At 49.7% G+C, this 16,681-nt stretch overlaps 1 protein-coding gene and 1 long non-coding RNA gene across 3 annotated transcripts in view; one reads left to right on the top strand and one right to left on the bottom strand.

The window, feature by feature from the left end:
* The window catches only part of GNAO1 (G protein subunit alpha o1), a 176,513-nt gene that overhangs the window by 86,648 nt on the left and 73,184 nt on the right, over positions 1–16,681 (top strand). For both annotated transcript variants that reach the window (XM_061138544.1, XM_061138543.1), the window contains exon 3: positions 10,037–10,178. In XM_061138544.1, the coding sequence (XP_060994527.1) occupies positions 10,037–10,178 (142 nt within the window). The remainder of the gene's footprint in view (positions 1–10,036; positions 10,179–16,681) is intronic.
* On the bottom strand, positions 5,403–14,740 carry LOC133053996 (uncharacterized). Its single transcript, XR_009692364.1, has 3 exons — positions 14,605–14,740; positions 10,532–10,700; positions 5,403–5,416 (listed from the first exon to the last, which is right to left on the bottom strand). It is a non-coding gene; the product is annotated as an uncharacterized LOC133053996 (long non-coding RNA).

Raw genomic sequence — 16,681 nt, 5'->3', positions numbered from 1 at the left:
GCATCCAAGTACTGCATTTCAGACTCTTGTTTTTGACTGTGATGGCTACTCCATTTCTTCTAAGGGATTCTTGCTCACAGTAGTAGGTATAGTGGTCATCTGAGTTAAATTCACCCATTCCAGTCCATTTTAGTTCACTGATTCCTAAAATGTCGATGTTCACTCTTGCCATCTCCTGTTTGACCACTTCCAATTTACCTTGATTCATGGACCTAACATTCCAGGTTTCTATGCAATATTGATCTTTACAGCATCGGACTTGACTTCCATTACCAGTCACATCCACAACTGGGTGTCGTTTTTGCTTTGGCTCTGTCTCTTCATTCTTTCTGGAGTTATTTCTCCACAGATATCCAGTAGCGTGTTGGGCATCTGATGACCTGGAGAGTTCATCTTTCAGTGTCCTATCTTTTTGCCTTTTCATACTGTCCATGGGGTTCTCAAGGCAGGAATACTGAAGTGGTTTGCCATTCCCTTCTCCAGTGGACCACGTTTTGTCAGAACTCTCCACCATGACCCTTCCGTCTTAGGTGGCACTACACGACATGGCTTATAGTTTCATTGAGTTAAGACAAGGCTGTGGTCCATGTGACCAGATTGGTTAGTTTTCTGTGATTGTGGTTTTCATTCTGTCTGTTCTCTGATGGATAAGGATAAGAGGCTTATGAAAGCTTCCTAATGGGAGAGACTGACTGAGGGGGAAACTGGGTCTTGTTCTGATGGGCGGGGCCATGTAAATCTTTAATCCAATTTTCTGTTGATGGGCAGGGCTGTGCTCCCTCCCTGTTGTTTGACCTGAGGCCAAACTATGGTGGAGGTGATGAAGATAATGGGGACCTCCTTCAAAAGGTCCCATGCACCCACTGCTGCACTCAGTGCCCCAGCCTGTAACAGGCCACCACCGACCCACACCTCCACCGGAGACTCCTGTACACTCACAGGCAAGTTGGGGTCAGTCTCTTGTGGGGCCACTGCCCTTCTCTTGGGTCCTGGTGCCCACGTGCTTTCGTTTGTGCCCTCCAAGAGTCTGTTTCCCCAGTCCTGTGTAAGTTCTGGCGGCTCTATGGTGGGGTTAATGGCGACCTCCTCCAAGAGGGCTCAGGCCATACCCAGGTCTGCTGCACCCAGAGCCTCTCCCCCTGCAGCAGTCCACTGCTGGCCTGTACCACAGGAGACACTCAAACACAGTTCTGGCTCAGTCTTTGGGTTCTCTGGGTCCTGGTGTGTACAAGGTTTGTTTGAGCCCTCCAAGCGTCTCTGGTGGATATGGGGTTTGATTCTAAATGTGATTTTGCCCCTCTTACTGTCTTGCTGGGGCTTCTCCTTTGCCCTTGGACATGGGGTATCTTTCCTTGGTGGGATCCAACATTCTTCTGTTGGTGGTTGTTCAGCACCGAGTTGTAATTTTGGAGTTCTTGCAGGAGAAGATGAGCGCACGTCCTTTTACTCTGCCATCTTGTAGAATTTCAGCCCTTCAGTTGGCCCTTGGCAAATGCCACTTGTTACTGTTAACTCTCATGTTCTCAGCAGCAGCTTTCTTACTTGGCCTGGAACAGAAGTCCTAGGCAGGCAGGGACCAGGCTGGACCCAAGTGAAACAAGTCAGGAAATTTCCTAATGATTGATGACTACCCCTTGTTAAGTGATTCTTCTCTTCTGTTAAACGGTGTCTGTCTCCTGTTGAACACAATTTGTTGTTCTTTCAAATAACAAACACACATTTTTAATGAAGCAAAACAAACATAATAAAAAGAAAGTTAAAAAAAAAAATCAAAAGTGATCTTGGTGATAACCGTGTTAAGCATCCTCCCGTGTCGTCTTTTCTCTCCCCTGCCTTCTCCCTCCTCTTACCAACGTCATCACACACGAATCTAGCTTTACACAAATGGCTGTGCGAGGCACACTTTGCGCTATACCTGGGGTTTTCATCTTATAGTCCTGTTCAGATCCAGTGCTCCAGTGGGTTCTGTGGAGCCCCTAATTGCTGGTATGTGGTTCATTAACTCACTGGTATCTCACTGTTGACTGTTTGCTTAAAGCTGCGTTCTCTGGAGCCGGGGTGGTCACTTCCCCTCTCCACTGAGGAGGGGCGGTGGCTCCAGGGCCAGAGCCCCGTTACTCATCGGGTCTCCCTCACAAATGAAAACCCTCATCAGCGTCACACCAGTGAAGCTCTGAGCACCGACCCTAACCCAGGCAGCCCGCTTGTGATCAGAAGCACCTTCTGTCCCCTCGTGAAGCAGTCCCCGTTCAGGAAATTCAGCCTTTCCGTTCACTGCTGCTGCTGTTCACCGCTGCTCACCTAATGCTCATTAGGTGAGTGAGCAGATTCTCCGCTCCAGTCTGGACAGGGCCCCCTCCCCACTGCCCTGGCTTCCTTGCTGTGGCTGTGAGCTCTGCTTCCTTCTCCCAGGGGCCAGGGGTTCTCCCATAGTGTCCGAGCTCCCCGCTTCCCCACGGCCCCAGTCACTGTCTGTCCTCAGGAGGACAGACACAGGACACCCTGTCCTTTCTCCCTCAGCCCCACTCACCAAATGCAATGAGAACAGTCCTAGTAACAGCTGCACTGACCGCTTCCTGTGCCGGGCCCTCTTCTCTACATACCACGACCCAGTGAGGACAGTTCCTATTAATTACCAAGCCCCTCTCCGTGGAAAGTTAAGGAAACTGAAGCACCAGGCAGTTAAGGAAATTGCCCGATCACACAGCTCAAGTCTGGCTCCAAAAGCACCCTATTCGTCTAAACTCTTAAGGGGATTATCGTGGGGGATGGAGTGACAGTCCCGATGCAGGGGAAAGGGTGCTGAGAAAAGGAGGCAGAGAAGGGGCATTTAATCCACCGTGGAGATGGAGTGAAAAATCGTGTTCCAGCAGCTGAGCGTCTGAGTCTGTGAACCTCCAGAAGTTGGGCGGGGCGGGGGTGGGGGGTAAAACTGTGTGTCCTGGTGCATTTGTCACAGTGTCAGAGGCTTCCGTGATTCAGAGAGGGGGAACGGCTGCAGGGCCAGATGATTCTCCAGGGTCCCTTCCAGCTCCCCAGCCTGTGATTCTGTGACCATATAAGGCCGCGGTGCCTGAGGAGTCTCAGTGCTGCCGAGTGCATTCCTGCGTGGAGAAGGGGAAGCAGAGAGCAAAGGGAGCCCCAGCCCAGGCCCCCCTGAGGGTCGCCAAGACAGCAGAGAGAGGAGCAGGGTAGGGGAGGCCAGGGGACCGTCCTTGGTTGCCTCTTCCCAGAAACCTCATGTGAGCTCAGCTGCTACCCTCCTGTGCTCCCCATCTCCACGTGGGTTCTCCTCCCTCGGCTGTATTGCCAGGTTGCCAGAGTCCTGCCCGCGGCTCCCACCCAGAGGGAAACACTCAGGGCTGCAGAGGCAGCCTTGCTTGCTCCTAGGTTTCTTCCTCTCTGGCAGCTTGGAAAACCCCTCAGATTCCCCGAGTCCTAGTACAAGTGTACTAGAAGATGGCCTAGTGTGGAGTGGGCACCAGTGTGGCATCTAGCCCGGTCCACCTTCGTGATGCTGGCCCTGCAGATGTAAGGTATCCAATGGGCTTCCCCCCACCACACACACATACATCTGTCTTCTTTAGCGAGCTCCTTGGAGAGGGGCAGGTCTTGTGCCCCAGTGTAATCTTGCTCGTGGAGTTACATCCCATGTTCTCTGAGTTCAGAGAATCAGCCTGTGTTCTCTGAGCTACTATTCAGAGCCTACTGTGGGTCAGTTGATAAGGAGAGCGGGAACTGAGGTGGAGGAGATGTGGTACCTGACCTCCCAGGATCGACAGACAGGCTGCTGGTATGGACAGAAAGTTAATAAACAAGTGTACTAGGAGATGGCCTCCCAAAGTGTGAAACATGTTTTGGTCATGACTGTGTTGGTTGTAAGTAACAGAAACCCAAATCAGCTTATGCAAAAATAAGAGGGAGTCAAAGGACTCATGTCACTCAAAAGTGTCAGGACAGGGTGAGCTTCAGGAACAGCTGGATCCAGTGACTCAGGTGCCATCTCTGGGGCTTGATTCTGTGCCTCTGTCACTCAGCTGTGTACATGGAGGTCAGTTTGCCTGAAGCTGCTGCAGTGTGAGATGCCGGAGCTGCCGTTACTGACCGTTACTAAGGTGCCCCATGCAGCCTCATTCATGCTTTCCAAATCCCATTCTCATCTCTTCCAGGGCTAGACTTGGGCTGCCACAAGAAACCCGCCTCCCCCAGGCTACCTCTCCAACCCCTATGCCTCCTTTCCTCCCTCCCTTGCCCAACACTCCTTGGACTGACATAGAAGGTGTTTTGATGCTAACTTTGTGTGTGAAATCTCTGGGTTCTCAGGGAACCTGGATATAGGAATCCTAGCAGAAGCAGCAGTCCTGCGTCTCAGCATCCACTTGGTAGGCACAAGCACAGCCTCAAATGCCCCTGTCACCCTTACCAGCTGTGTGACCTCGGGTAACTGCGTTAACCTCTCTGAGCCTCTGTTTCCTTTGTCTGTTGAGGGGAGATAAAAATTATCTCCTAGGATTGTTTTGAAGATTAGATGTGATCATACATGCAAAGCACTTAGCACAGAGAGTAAACCCTTAAACATTAGTGGCTGTTATGGTTCTGCTTCTGTTATGCCACCAGTGAAGGAAATTCTCTTTAAGGGATTTTGACTTTAGAATGAAGGTATTATTACTAATAGCTACTATATATTGTTGTTGTTGTTTGTTGTTGCTAAGCTATTTCGACTCTTTGTGACCCCATTATAGCCCGCCAGGCCCCTCTGTCCATGGGATTTCCCAGGCAAGGATACTAGAGTGCGTTGCTGTTTCCTTCTCCAGGGGATCTTCTCAAACCAGGGATCAAACCTGCATCTCCTGCATTGGCAGGTAGATTCTTTACTGCTGAGCCACCAGAGAAGCCCACCATATATTATATACTTACTCTGCAGTGAAGTGAAGTGAAACTTGCTCAGTCATGTCCAACTCTCTGCGACCCCATCAACTGTATAGTCCATGGAATTCTCCAGACCCGAATACTGGAGTGGGTAGCCTTTCCCTTCTCCAGAGGATCTTCCCAACCCAGGGATCAAACCCAGGTCTCCCGTCTTGCAGGCAGATTCTTTACCTGCTAAGCCACAAGGGAAGCCCAAGAATACTGGAATGGGTAGCCTATCCCTTCTCCAGGGGATTTTCCTGAACCAGGAACCAAACTGGGGTCTCCTGCATTGCAGGCAGATTCTTTACCAACTGAGCTATGAGGGAAGCTCTACTATACAATAGGCACTTTACATTTATTTCTCACAGTGACTTCTTACAGTTGAGGAAACCAAAGTCTGAGGAGTTAAATCCTTTCCTAGGAACACACAGCTCATGAGTGATGGAGTTGGCGTCACCCACATTTTTCTAACTCCTCAGATCTGACCACTGCTGTACTCTTCTCCCTGGAATGAGATGGGAAATAGAAAACAAAGGGGTCTTAAGTGATACTTTTAAGGATAAATAATTCAAATCAATACTGAGGCAGAGTTGGGGGAGAAGAATGTGGCATGAAAGAAATGCTGAAGGACTTACACTAAAAAAGTGCTGCGTTTTTCTCTGAATAGTAGCATTATGAATATTACTTACTTTCGGTGTTGTTATGCATGGTGCAGCTTTTCTAGGGTTGAGTCAGAGGGAACGGAAGGTATAAAATTCTACCCTGAAGCAAGAAGCCCAATTTTAAGCTAATATAAGCCAGCGTGAACAAGTTATGCAACCAGTAATCATGATTTGAGCAGTTTTTGCCCAAACTGCATCATTTTTGTAAGCCCCAAATGAAGCTTTCTTATTTGGGGCCACCCCAGACACCTATGAGGCCTTCTAGGCAGTATTTGGTCTAGTCCACCCCGAGGCTTGAGGTGTGGCAAAAAAGACCATGCACTTAGAGACCCAGGTTCCGGTGTTTGGCTCTTACTGTTTTTGCTGACAGCCATTAGGCCAGTTACTCAGTCTTACTCAGTCTCAATACAGATGGATAGAATAAAAGTCTACCCTCCCTACCTTGTCAGGTGGTGTAAAGGTTAATACTAGCAGGTGTGGAAAAAAATAACCCTAGTGGAAGGGTCTAGAGAGCATTCCCAGGAGAGTAGCAAGGCTGGCTGGTCCAAAACCAAGCATGAGAAACTCATGGCGCTGGCTTCTCGCGAGAATGTGTCATGGGAACCAGCAAATCCAGACTGTATCTCTCAGGGCACCCAGAGTTCCCACCCTCTGAGGAGAGTCAAGCCATGGAGGCTTTTTAGTGATGGTCCTAGAGTTTATAGTATGTATCTTACCAGGCTTTACTTTCAAGTAATATTATGCTTTGTTGTTGTTGCTTAGTCACTAAGTCATGTCCGACTCTTTGTGACCCCGTGGACTGTGTGTAGCCTGCCAGGCCTCTCTGTCCATGGGATTTCCCAGGCAAGAACACTGGAATGGGTTGCCATTTCCTTCTCCAAGAGATCTTTTCGACCCAGGGACTGAACCTGTGCCTCCTGCACTGACAGACATTGGCATACAGATTCTTTACTGCTAAGCCACAAGAGAAGCAATATTATACTACTTCTTGTATAATATAAGAATTGTTCAGCAATATATTTCCATTTTACCCCTCCAATCCTTTGTGCTGTCATTGCATAAATTTTTCTTCTACATGTTATCATATGTATGTCACAATACATTTTTCAGCCTTTTTCCTCTCTCTGCTTCAGTTTAGATGGTTTCTATTGCTGTGTCTTCAAGTTCACTATTCTTTGGGGTATCTCATCTGCTATTAGTCCCCTTCAGTGAAAATTTTATTTCAGATACTGTATTTTCATCGCTAGATACTCCATTTTGTTCTTTTTTAATATCTCCCATTTCTCTACTGATTATGTTCATGTTTTCCTTTAGTTTCTTGAGAATATTTTAGATAGCTGTTTTTGAGGTCTTATTTGTTAATGCCATCATCTCTGACACTTCTGAGTTTGCTTCTGTTGACTGATTTGTCTCCTGGTTATGGATCACACTTTCCTCCTCCTTTGCATATCCAGAAATGTTTTTATTGGATGCTGGATACTATGAATATTAGATTGTTAAGTGTCTGGATTTCACCGTCCTCATTTAAAGAGTGTTAGATTTTATTTTGTCACGCAGTTATTTACTTGTGGGTCAATTTGGGTTTTTTTTTTTTTGAGGCTCATTTTTAAGTTTTGTCAGGGCAGGTCTAAAAGTAGCCTTTATTACCATGGAGTGAGCCTTCTGGGGTCTCTGCCAAATGCCCTAGGTGTTTGACTCTCCATTCTGACCAGTGGGAACTTGCACCATGCCCAGCCTTGGGTGAGCTTTGGGACGGGTCTACCTTAGAAGCTGCCTGGCGCATGTTTCTTCTCAAGTTTGTAGAGTCTCACTCGATTCAGCCAAAGGCTCAAGAAGACCTCCATTCAGATATGTGGAGCTCTCTGTCTCGCTGTTTCTCTCTCCTCTCCTCTTTCCTCTTAGGTACTCTGCACCTCCGCCTTCCAGAACTTTTCTCTTTACCCCATGCGCTCAGGAAGGCGGCTGTGCTTTGCGCGGGTCCTCCCTCCCTACGCTGAGGTCTGGTGAAATGCCTCCGGGCAGAAAGCCAAGGCGATCATAGGACTCATCCCTCACAGGACTCGCCACGCTCGCTTCCTTTCCGTCCCAGATCACAAGTCCTGCGCTGCTTATTCTCCAGTGTCTGAAAGCCCTTGTTTCATGTATTTTGTCCAGCTCTCTGGTTGTTTACAGTGGGAACTAACAATTCCCTTTGAGATTCCCTCCAGGGTAGTACACATCCATGATGCAGACTGGATGTGTGCTCAAGAAACTTGTACAAAGCTGGATTTAGGGCTAAGAAAAGACAGTGAAAAGGCAGTAGGGTCATTTTGATCTGCTTCTTAGAGAAACTCTGAATAAAGACTCACAACCCTGCACTAAGTCATGTTTTATAATAGAAATCATTAATATCCATCAACTGACATGGGGATAAGTAAAACATGGCCTATCTGTATATGGAATCTAGTTTGACAATAAAAAGAAAGGGAGTACTGATGAATGCTACAGCATGGAAGAACACAGATGAACACGCCCAGTGAAAGAAGCTAGTCACAAAAGACGACACTTCGTGTGATTGCGTATATGTGAAATGTTCACAGTAGACAAATTTGTAAAAACATAAGTCAGATCAGATGAGTGGTTGCTTCCTGCTGGGGGTGGGGGATGGAGTGACTGCTAATGGGTACAGGATTTCTTTTGGGGAGGATAAAAACATTCTGAAATTAGACTTAGCGATCACTGCCCGACCTTGTGAATATACTAAGGAATGTTGAATCTCACACTTTCCACGGGTGGATTATACGGTCTGTGAACTATAGCTCAGTAAAACTGTTTATAGAAAGACTCATTAGTGGTGTTCTCCAGCACCGAAGGACATGAAAGGTTGGAGAAGGGCTGCAGAGGTAGTAAGGAAGTCTGAGCTATTACACAGGTGGATGTACACGTCATGGGTGATATTCAGTCTTGGACTGAAAAACGTGACCACAGGAGAGTTTGCAGTTTACTGGCACATAAGTAATGTTGGATGTGTGTGTGTGTTATGTGTGTGTGCATGCTCAATTGTGTCTGACTCTTCATGGCCCCATGGACTGTAGTCCATCAGGCTCCTCTGTCCATGAAATTCTCCAGGCAAAAATAATGGAGTGGGTTGCCATTCCCTTCTCCAGGGGATCCTCCCAACCCAGGGATCAAACCCACATCTCTTGCATTTCCTGCATTGGCAGGTGGATTCTTTGCCACTGTGTCACCTGGGAAGCCCCTGATGCTGGGTGTTAGTTTTAAAATCCATTTGTCCTTTCTTAATTCCCTCAACCGTGCCTCAGCCATGAGCGGATTCTTGCAGAGTCTCAGTTTTACCCTCTTTCTAGTGTTCCCTGCTCCCTGGACCCTTGTCAGCAATGGGCATTCCCTGAGAGGCCACCATCTGCAGGGAGCAGGGGCCCCAGGGCGTGTCTGGCCTCGGCCTTGACCCTAGCTGAGCCTGAGGACAGAAGGGCATGGAGCGTTGCGTGGCCTCTGGGGACTGCAGCGTCACCTCCGTGTCCTCTGTGTCAGGTTCAGAGCCTCAGAACAAGGGTGACACAGTGGTCACATCCCAACCGAGGATGGAGAATAGGCCCCCTCCTCCTACTGGCTCTTCTGTTGTCAAAGATGAAGGTGGTTCGTTTGAAGTGAGTGACCTTACCTTCGTTAAAAGCAGTGGAAGTTTCCTGTGAAAGAAAAATGTGTTCTTCATCTGCAGGCTTCTTTCAGGGGTCTTCAACAGTATGCTCCTGAGTGGATATTTAAGCTAAAATCCTGAGCTTTGCCTAAAAATACTATTGGCAGGACTTCCCCGGTGGCTTAGTGGTTGAGAAATCTGCCTGCTGATACAGGGGACAGGGGTTCAGTCCCTGGCCTGGGAAGATTCCACATGCCTCAGGGCAACCAAGCCCGCGTGCCGCAGCTACTAAGCCCGCGGCCTCGAGGCCATACCCCACAGCAAGAGAAGCCTCCACAGCAAGAAGACCGCGCACCGCAACAGGAGAGTAGCCGCCACTCAGCGCGACCAGAGAAAGCCCACACCCAGCACCAAAGACCTAGAGCAGCCAAAAATAAATATTTAAAACTACTCACAACGAGCATATATTGAGTGCTCAGTGTGTGTTCTGAGTGCGTTCAAGTGTTATCAACCCCTTGACTGATCTTGCTTCCACGGTATGTAGGGAATATAAAGAAACTGCATTTCTTTTTTCCACTGTTGTGTTTTTCACATTAATTTTTGGTAATTCAGGTAGATTTTTTCCTTCAGATACTGTGGTATGACCACAGCAGCTCAGTAACTCAGCATCCAGGTTGGACCAGGCCCTCAGCCAGCTAAGCCAGGAGGTTGGCGAGGGACTGGGGGGAAGAAGGGAGAGGGGACGGCTCCACACATCTGACGCGCCCGTTGCCAGGTGAGGCCAGCGCACTCATCAGACATGCTGTGTGTGGTTCCCCTCTAGGATCATCCACGAAGATGGCTTCTCTGGCGAAGACGTGAAACAGTACAAGCCCGTGGTCTACAGCAACACCATTCAGTCGCTGGCAGCCATCGTCCGGGCCATGGACACTCTGGGCATCGAATACGGTGACAAGGAGAGAAAGGTAGGCCGCTGTGCGCCCGTGGGCGCGGGGAGGAGACGGCCTGTCGCCGGTACCCGCCGTGTCCTCTATAAGGCCAGGCTGCTGCGTGGGGACAGGACGAGACTGTGCTGTGTCACCAGCCAGCACCGTCCACCTGGCCAGGACAGGCCAACAGGGGGCTCCGGTGGCGGGCAGACCGCCACTGCGATCGCCGACGGAGGCGACAGACGCAGAATTCCAGGGTTTATTGTGTAGATGACAAAGGGTTGGTGACACTGCCCTCAATCGTGACCCTCACAACATTGGCCAAGTACATGCCCTTGGGCAACTCACTTGAACAGAAAAAAATATTTTTTAGGCACTATAAGCCCCACCTGGCCACCATCTCCCCTCCTTAGGGGAGCTTTCCTTTCCTTGCCGGCGGTGGGGGCAGCCGTTTGAATCCACAATCTTCCTCTTTTGCGCCAGGGGGCTGTTCTTTCTGCCCATCTGAGGTGAGTCTGAGGACCAAGGGCACGCTCCTTCCTGCAGGAAGTTGACATCCTAGAACAGGGACAGTTTTCAGTTGAGTTTCCAGGCTTCTGATAGGTGGTGAATGGAATAAGTCATAAAAACTCTGATTTGCAAATGTCTGCGTTCACTGAACCTTACACAGCTGTACTGGAAAAGCCAAATAAAAGGGGCGAGGGGAAACAGCCTTGGAAAATTCTCTCCAGGAGTGGCTCTTTGTCTCCTGCTGGGACTCTGAATCCCAACCATCCTTTCCCCATGACCTGGAGTGTGAGGTGGGGAGCAGGTGGAGGCCGCCAAGTGCCTAGGCCCCTCGTTGAAACCTCTGGATAGAGAGCATTAAGCTCCGATTACCGTGTGGTTTGGTTGTGCACTATGTATATATCCTTTCTTTGCCAAAAAGTTACCTCCCTTACACAGGAAAACCATCCTCACCTTCGCTGTGTGTAATAAATCATCTGTAACAGATAGCTTTAAATGTAAAATTCAATATTTTATGCACAAAATCCTAATTCTCTGTGACAGTCACCCCAGCTCAGGCATTGCCTCCCCCCGGAGGAGGGGAAATTGAGTGACTGAGGGTGTCCAGGGGAAGCCAGGCGCCGCCCCTCGGCTAGGAAACCCTTCTCCCTGGGGACGGGCTTTGGTTTTGGTCACAGAGCCAGGGCCATGGAACAGGGGACACTGCGAATTCTTCAGTTTTATTTGCACTAAGAATTCACTGAGGGTACAGTGTGCCAGGCCTTGCTGGAGAGGTGTGTGTATGAGCCACTCGTTCATGTCCGACTCTTAGGACCCAATGGACTGTAGCCTGCCAGGCGCCTCTGTCCATGGGATTTTCCAGGCATGAATGCTGGAGTGGGTTGCCATTTCCTTCTCCAGGACAGTAGAGCTAGAGAGACCCGTCAGCAAAGAGCAGCTCAGAACATCAGATGTAGCCAAGACAGGTTGCCAGTAGCCAGACAGGTTACAGGGCTTCATTCATTTCCATGATAACGGTCACAACAGTAACACCAATAGCTCCCTTGTACTGAGCACCTACTGGTGGCCAGGAACTGTGCCATAAGCACTTTACAAGTATTGACTCACTGTTGTCAACTCGGGCGGGCGTTAAAGCAGGACATGCCCAGTCCGGTCTTCAGACACGGGACTGGCCTTTGGTCTCTCTCTCTGCCTTTTGGCCGAAGAAAGCTTGGTGCCTGAATCTCAGTTAACCAGACGACAGACACAGTGCAGAAGGCTCATGTGTCCATAGCACACACTTTACACAAACACACACACCCCACAGCCTGCCAGACCTTCCAAAAGTGTGTGTGTTCACTGCCACGCCCACCTCTCAAGCAGCTCTTCCTTCCTCAAAGCCTCCTGCCCTGATTATAACCCTAAACAGTCAGCGTGACTTTGAAATGCTTTTCTCCTTCGGTTTTGGAAAAACCAGCTTATTATCCTGAGTAGAGAGGTGGTTGCTTGGGTATTGCTAGGAACGTGACGTGTTAAGGTCTATACTGCTGGGCCCCTTGGCCTCTGTGGCTGTTTCTTGTGTGGTGGAGACAGCCCTCAAGTAGAGGGTTGGAAAAGGCTCCACTGAGAATGGAGACGGAGAACAGAACGGGTACTTCCTGGAGAGTCCCCTGGACACGGAGGAGCCGGAGCCCGGTCCTCTGCCGGCAGGTGGCACCATGACACTCAGGCTCGCCAGGAAGTCCTCCAGGCCCAGGGGCGGCTCCTCCTGTTTTATTTCACCTTAGGCCACAGTGAGCCAGGCAGCTTCAGAAGGTGTTTCCTGGGAGTGGTCTGGCGTGGATTTGCTGTCTAGGAGCTGAGTGCAGGGACCACCTCCCCCACCCCGCCCCACCTATCAGCTGTGGGGGATGTGGGGGGTGAGGTAGAACGGGCAGCTACTTCGCAGTAGGTGGCCAGGGAAGGTTCCCCTGAACCTGAAAGGGATATTTGTAATTGAGAAGGAGCCGTGGGAGGAAGAGAGACACCACCAAGCAGACACCACCAGGCCCTGAGAGAGAAGTGAGCCTGGTGAGTTGTGAGAAGTGAGTGAAAGTGGAAAAAAAAAAAATGAGGCACAGAGAGGCAAAGCGATTTATCCAAGGTCATTCAGCACAGAATACATATTTATAGATTTGTAACCCTAAGGAAGCTATGGTCCATGATGCTCGGGTCCAGGGCAGAGTCCCATTTAAAGAGACAGTACAGCCAGGCAACACATCTTCAGAATCCAGTTTTTCTGAGTCTCTCCAAAAACACGGAAAGGCACTTAGAGGACAGCGCCTACTGCTCTTCTCTCAGGCCCTTTCCTATCTGTCCCAGTCCTGCTTTCTTGAACTGCTTCCTTCCCAAGTGCCCCAGACACCTTCTCTCTACCCAGCCCCACAAGCCTGCCAGGCAAAACCCTCTTGCTTCTCATTTGTCCGTCTCTGCCTCCTTCCGTCTTCCTCCCTCTCTCCTCCTCTCCCTCTCTCCCGTCTCCAGCGGTCTCTCTCCCCGTGCTCCACCTCCTTCCTCCGCCTCCTCCCCCACCTCTCTCTGCATCTCCATCTCCCTCCTTCCTCCCCTCTCCCTACTCAGCCCAGCTCATTGTCATGTAAATTGTCCTAAACTTTTGAGAGGATCTTCCCCCTCTCACTTCTCCCTCCATCCTCACGCCCAGGGCCCACATCTGCATCACAAAAGCAGAGAACCTCGCCTGGCAGAACTGGTCTCAACCCTGACACTGAAACAAAGTCTGGGGGAAACTGGACAATTAGAGGATTAGGAGGTTCATTTGGGCAAGCAAAGGATGGGGAAAGTCTATGAACACTCCCTTGTGATGAATTTGGTCACACCCACGTGTATATAGAAATACACACAAAATTTATGTGCATATGCAATGTATACTTGCATATGTAAAGCACATTATAATGGAACAATAGCAAAGAAATAATGGTTTGAACTTGTGTGAGGCTTTATTCAGTTGAAAAACCCTCTCATTTTCATTTTTACATTGTGCACATGCCTATTTCTCCCACTAAATTTTAAACTCCCTCTGCAGAGAATATAGGTCTTATCCATCTAGTACAATGCCTGACACAAGAAGTATTGGGTAAACTGCGTTCCAATCTCAGTTCAACCACCAACTGTATGGCCCCGGGTACACTATTTAGCTTCCTCAGTATTTCTGTCTATAAGATGGGCATAATTCTAATACCATCCCCATTCATCTGGTGTTAAGGTTAGATGAGGTAATGCACATGGAACGCTGGGACAGTACCTGACACGTACAGCAGTCCGGGGTCAGTGCCCGAAGCAGGACTAAAGGTCAGTGCTGGTGCTGGAATTGCTACCCAGCCTCTGACGGTTCACCAAGGGGCTTCATTGGAATGCCCCCTCCCTGCCCTGAGATAATTGTACTCTTTGGGGAGTCAGAATCATATTTCACACTTAGATTCTAGAATGTCATCGGATCTCCTCTAGTAAGAGAAATCTTGCCATTTAAGTCACACAGTGGAGCACTGAACACTGTCTCCTTTTTAATAAGGGAAATGCTGTGATGCAGTCTCCACCGTGCAGTGCTGTTTACCCTGTGGTTTACAAGAATTCTGAAACAGACGAAAACAAGGATGCTCTCTAGTCTGTATCTGCCTGAGTTCCTGGGGTCTGGAGAAACCTCAGCGGTCGTTGTCAGGTCTGATGGGGGGCTGGGGAGGTGACAGATGAAGGCCCAAACCTGAGGCCGGAAAGAGGCTTCTTCCCAGCAGCAGCATGTATACCACCATGCGCTGGACACCGCCACTCTTCATCTGTAGCAGACCAGCCCTGGCCCAGCTCTGACCCTTTGCCCACCCAGGTTACAGAGCTTGAAACTCCTCCTTTTAAGATCATCTAAGTCTGCTGCTCCATTTTGCAGATGAGGGCCCCACCTGGCCCCAACAGGAAAGAGACTTACTCCAGGGATGACGTGGCAGGCCCAGGACTAGAACTTGAGGTTTTCTGAATCTCTGCTCAGTTCTCTTTCCATCTCAGCAGCCCGCCCCAGATCACTCAGCCAACCTGGGGCCTCGTTGTCTTTCATTTGGTGGGTCAGCAAGTCATCCCACAGATATTCAGTGAGCAGTCACAACACCCCTGGCAGACAGTGCACAGGGAGGCAGGGTTAGATGCAAAAACGAAAGAGGGAGCCCACCCTTTGATTTGCAAGGCCTCCCCGGCTCTGCAGGGTTCAGTGCAGCCAGGTCGGCTTGCTTCCTGTCATCTAAGACTGGATCAGGCCCCAGGCCCTGGGTTTGGGGCAGGTGTCAGTTTTTTAAGCCCTGCCATAAGGAGTGCCACACCTGGCTGCTAGTACCTTGGCCCAGGTTGGCAGCATAAGTGGCTCTTCCTGGCCCTCCTCCAAAAAGACCAAATCAGAGGAAAGGCAGGTTTTAAGATGGGAAAGGTAGAGGCGTGGGATTAAAACGCCAGGTTTTGAGATGGCCCTCTAATGCCTCTCCTCCTTAGCCTCTTCTTGGGTTTCCACAGCTGAAGATGGTCGCTCCCTCCTCTGAACGCAGTCATTCTGGAGCTCCAGCCCCAGCCATCCCCCGGCATTCTGCAGCCAGACAGGCAAGGAGGGGAGCCTGGAGGGCCAGGACGGTCTTGTCTACCTGCACATTCACCCATTCAGTCATTCACGTAGGTGTTCCTGCAGGGGTGGGCGAGACCCAATCCCTGGCACCAGGGCATAGGCAAGGAGGACAGATGCTTCAGTAGACAGTGGTGTTTTCTTTTGATTTGTTTTTAATTTTTATCTATGTATTGGCTGTGCTGGGTCTTCATTGCTGTGCACGGGCTTTCGCTAGTTCCAGCAAGCTTGTGGTGTGGGGTCTTCTCATTGCTGTGGCTTCTCCTGTTGCAGAGCACGGGCTCCAGGGTGCTTGGGTTTTAGTAGTTGTGGTGCATGGGCTTAGTTGCTCCACAGCACGTGGAATCTTCCTGGACCAGGGATCGAACCTGCATCCCCTGCATTGGCAGGCGGATTCTCAACCCCTGGACCACCAGGGAAGTCCAGTAGACAGTGTTTTACCTTCTCATCAAAATGTGGTGATAACGATGCTCCTCAGTGGGTTGTCTTGAGGGTTAAATGACTACTAGGTGCAAGATCTTAGAGTCGAGGCCGGCAACCAATAGGTACTCAGGAAAGCTTAGCCGTTATTAGCATCATGTGCCTTGAAGCAGAGTGACAACGACTCTAGTTTTCAGAGGTTGATTAGACATTACAGATGAATGCCAGAAGTGAGGCAGGCCCCCTGGCTGAGGGCAGGGGTCTGAGCACTCATGGGAGGAGACCTGCCTTTTCCTGGGTTTTGTCCTACTGTTACCTGCCCATACTCAAGAATCAGGAAAGCCGGATCAGGCTTGGGCTTCTTTGTGTGATTAGCATTTAATGAAGGGGTGCTCATGAGAAGATGGGGGTTCTCCTCCAGGGAGCTTTGAGAGCTAAACAGAAAACCATTTTTCTGAATCTTGATAGAATGCTGAGCCCTTCACTGCCTTCATAAGTCAAGTGTTGAGAGCACACGAGGATATTTCCTTGTCGATGGAGGGTCATAGTGGCCCTCAAGGTTCTCTCAGTGGATGTCAGAGACTGTGGTCCAGGCCCAGAGACAAAGGACATTCCAGCAGAAGGCTGGGCCTAATATGCCACCCCGGGACATTCTGAAGAAGTTGCTTTGGGGACTAAGTTGTTGGAAAAACTGTTCAGCTGGGAGAAAGCCCATGTCCTTCCTGCCTTGAGGCCTTTGATCCGTAGGCACCAGGCCAGGCATGGACACGCTCCCAGCCTTGTTCCTTGGGATGCAGTTACAGTTATGGAAGGATTATGGAGGTGGTCCCCATTTTGGGTATGGCATAGTCACACCCTTAGATATAAATGGTAAACACCTTCCCTTGAGCAAGTCACAGAGCTCCTCTTGAGTTGCATTGTGTAAGTTAGGCTGTATTTGGCTGCTAGTGAAGGCCGCCCAACCATGGGTGTCCTTGACGGT

The sequence above is a fragment of the Dama dama genome, chromosome 4 (genome assembly GCF_033118175.1).
Source record: "Dama dama isolate Ldn47 chromosome 4, ASM3311817v1, whole genome shotgun sequence".
NCBI lineage: Eukaryota > Metazoa > Chordata > Mammalia > Artiodactyla > Cervidae > Dama > Dama dama.
This window is presented reverse-complemented; position numbering and strand designations above follow the sequence as displayed.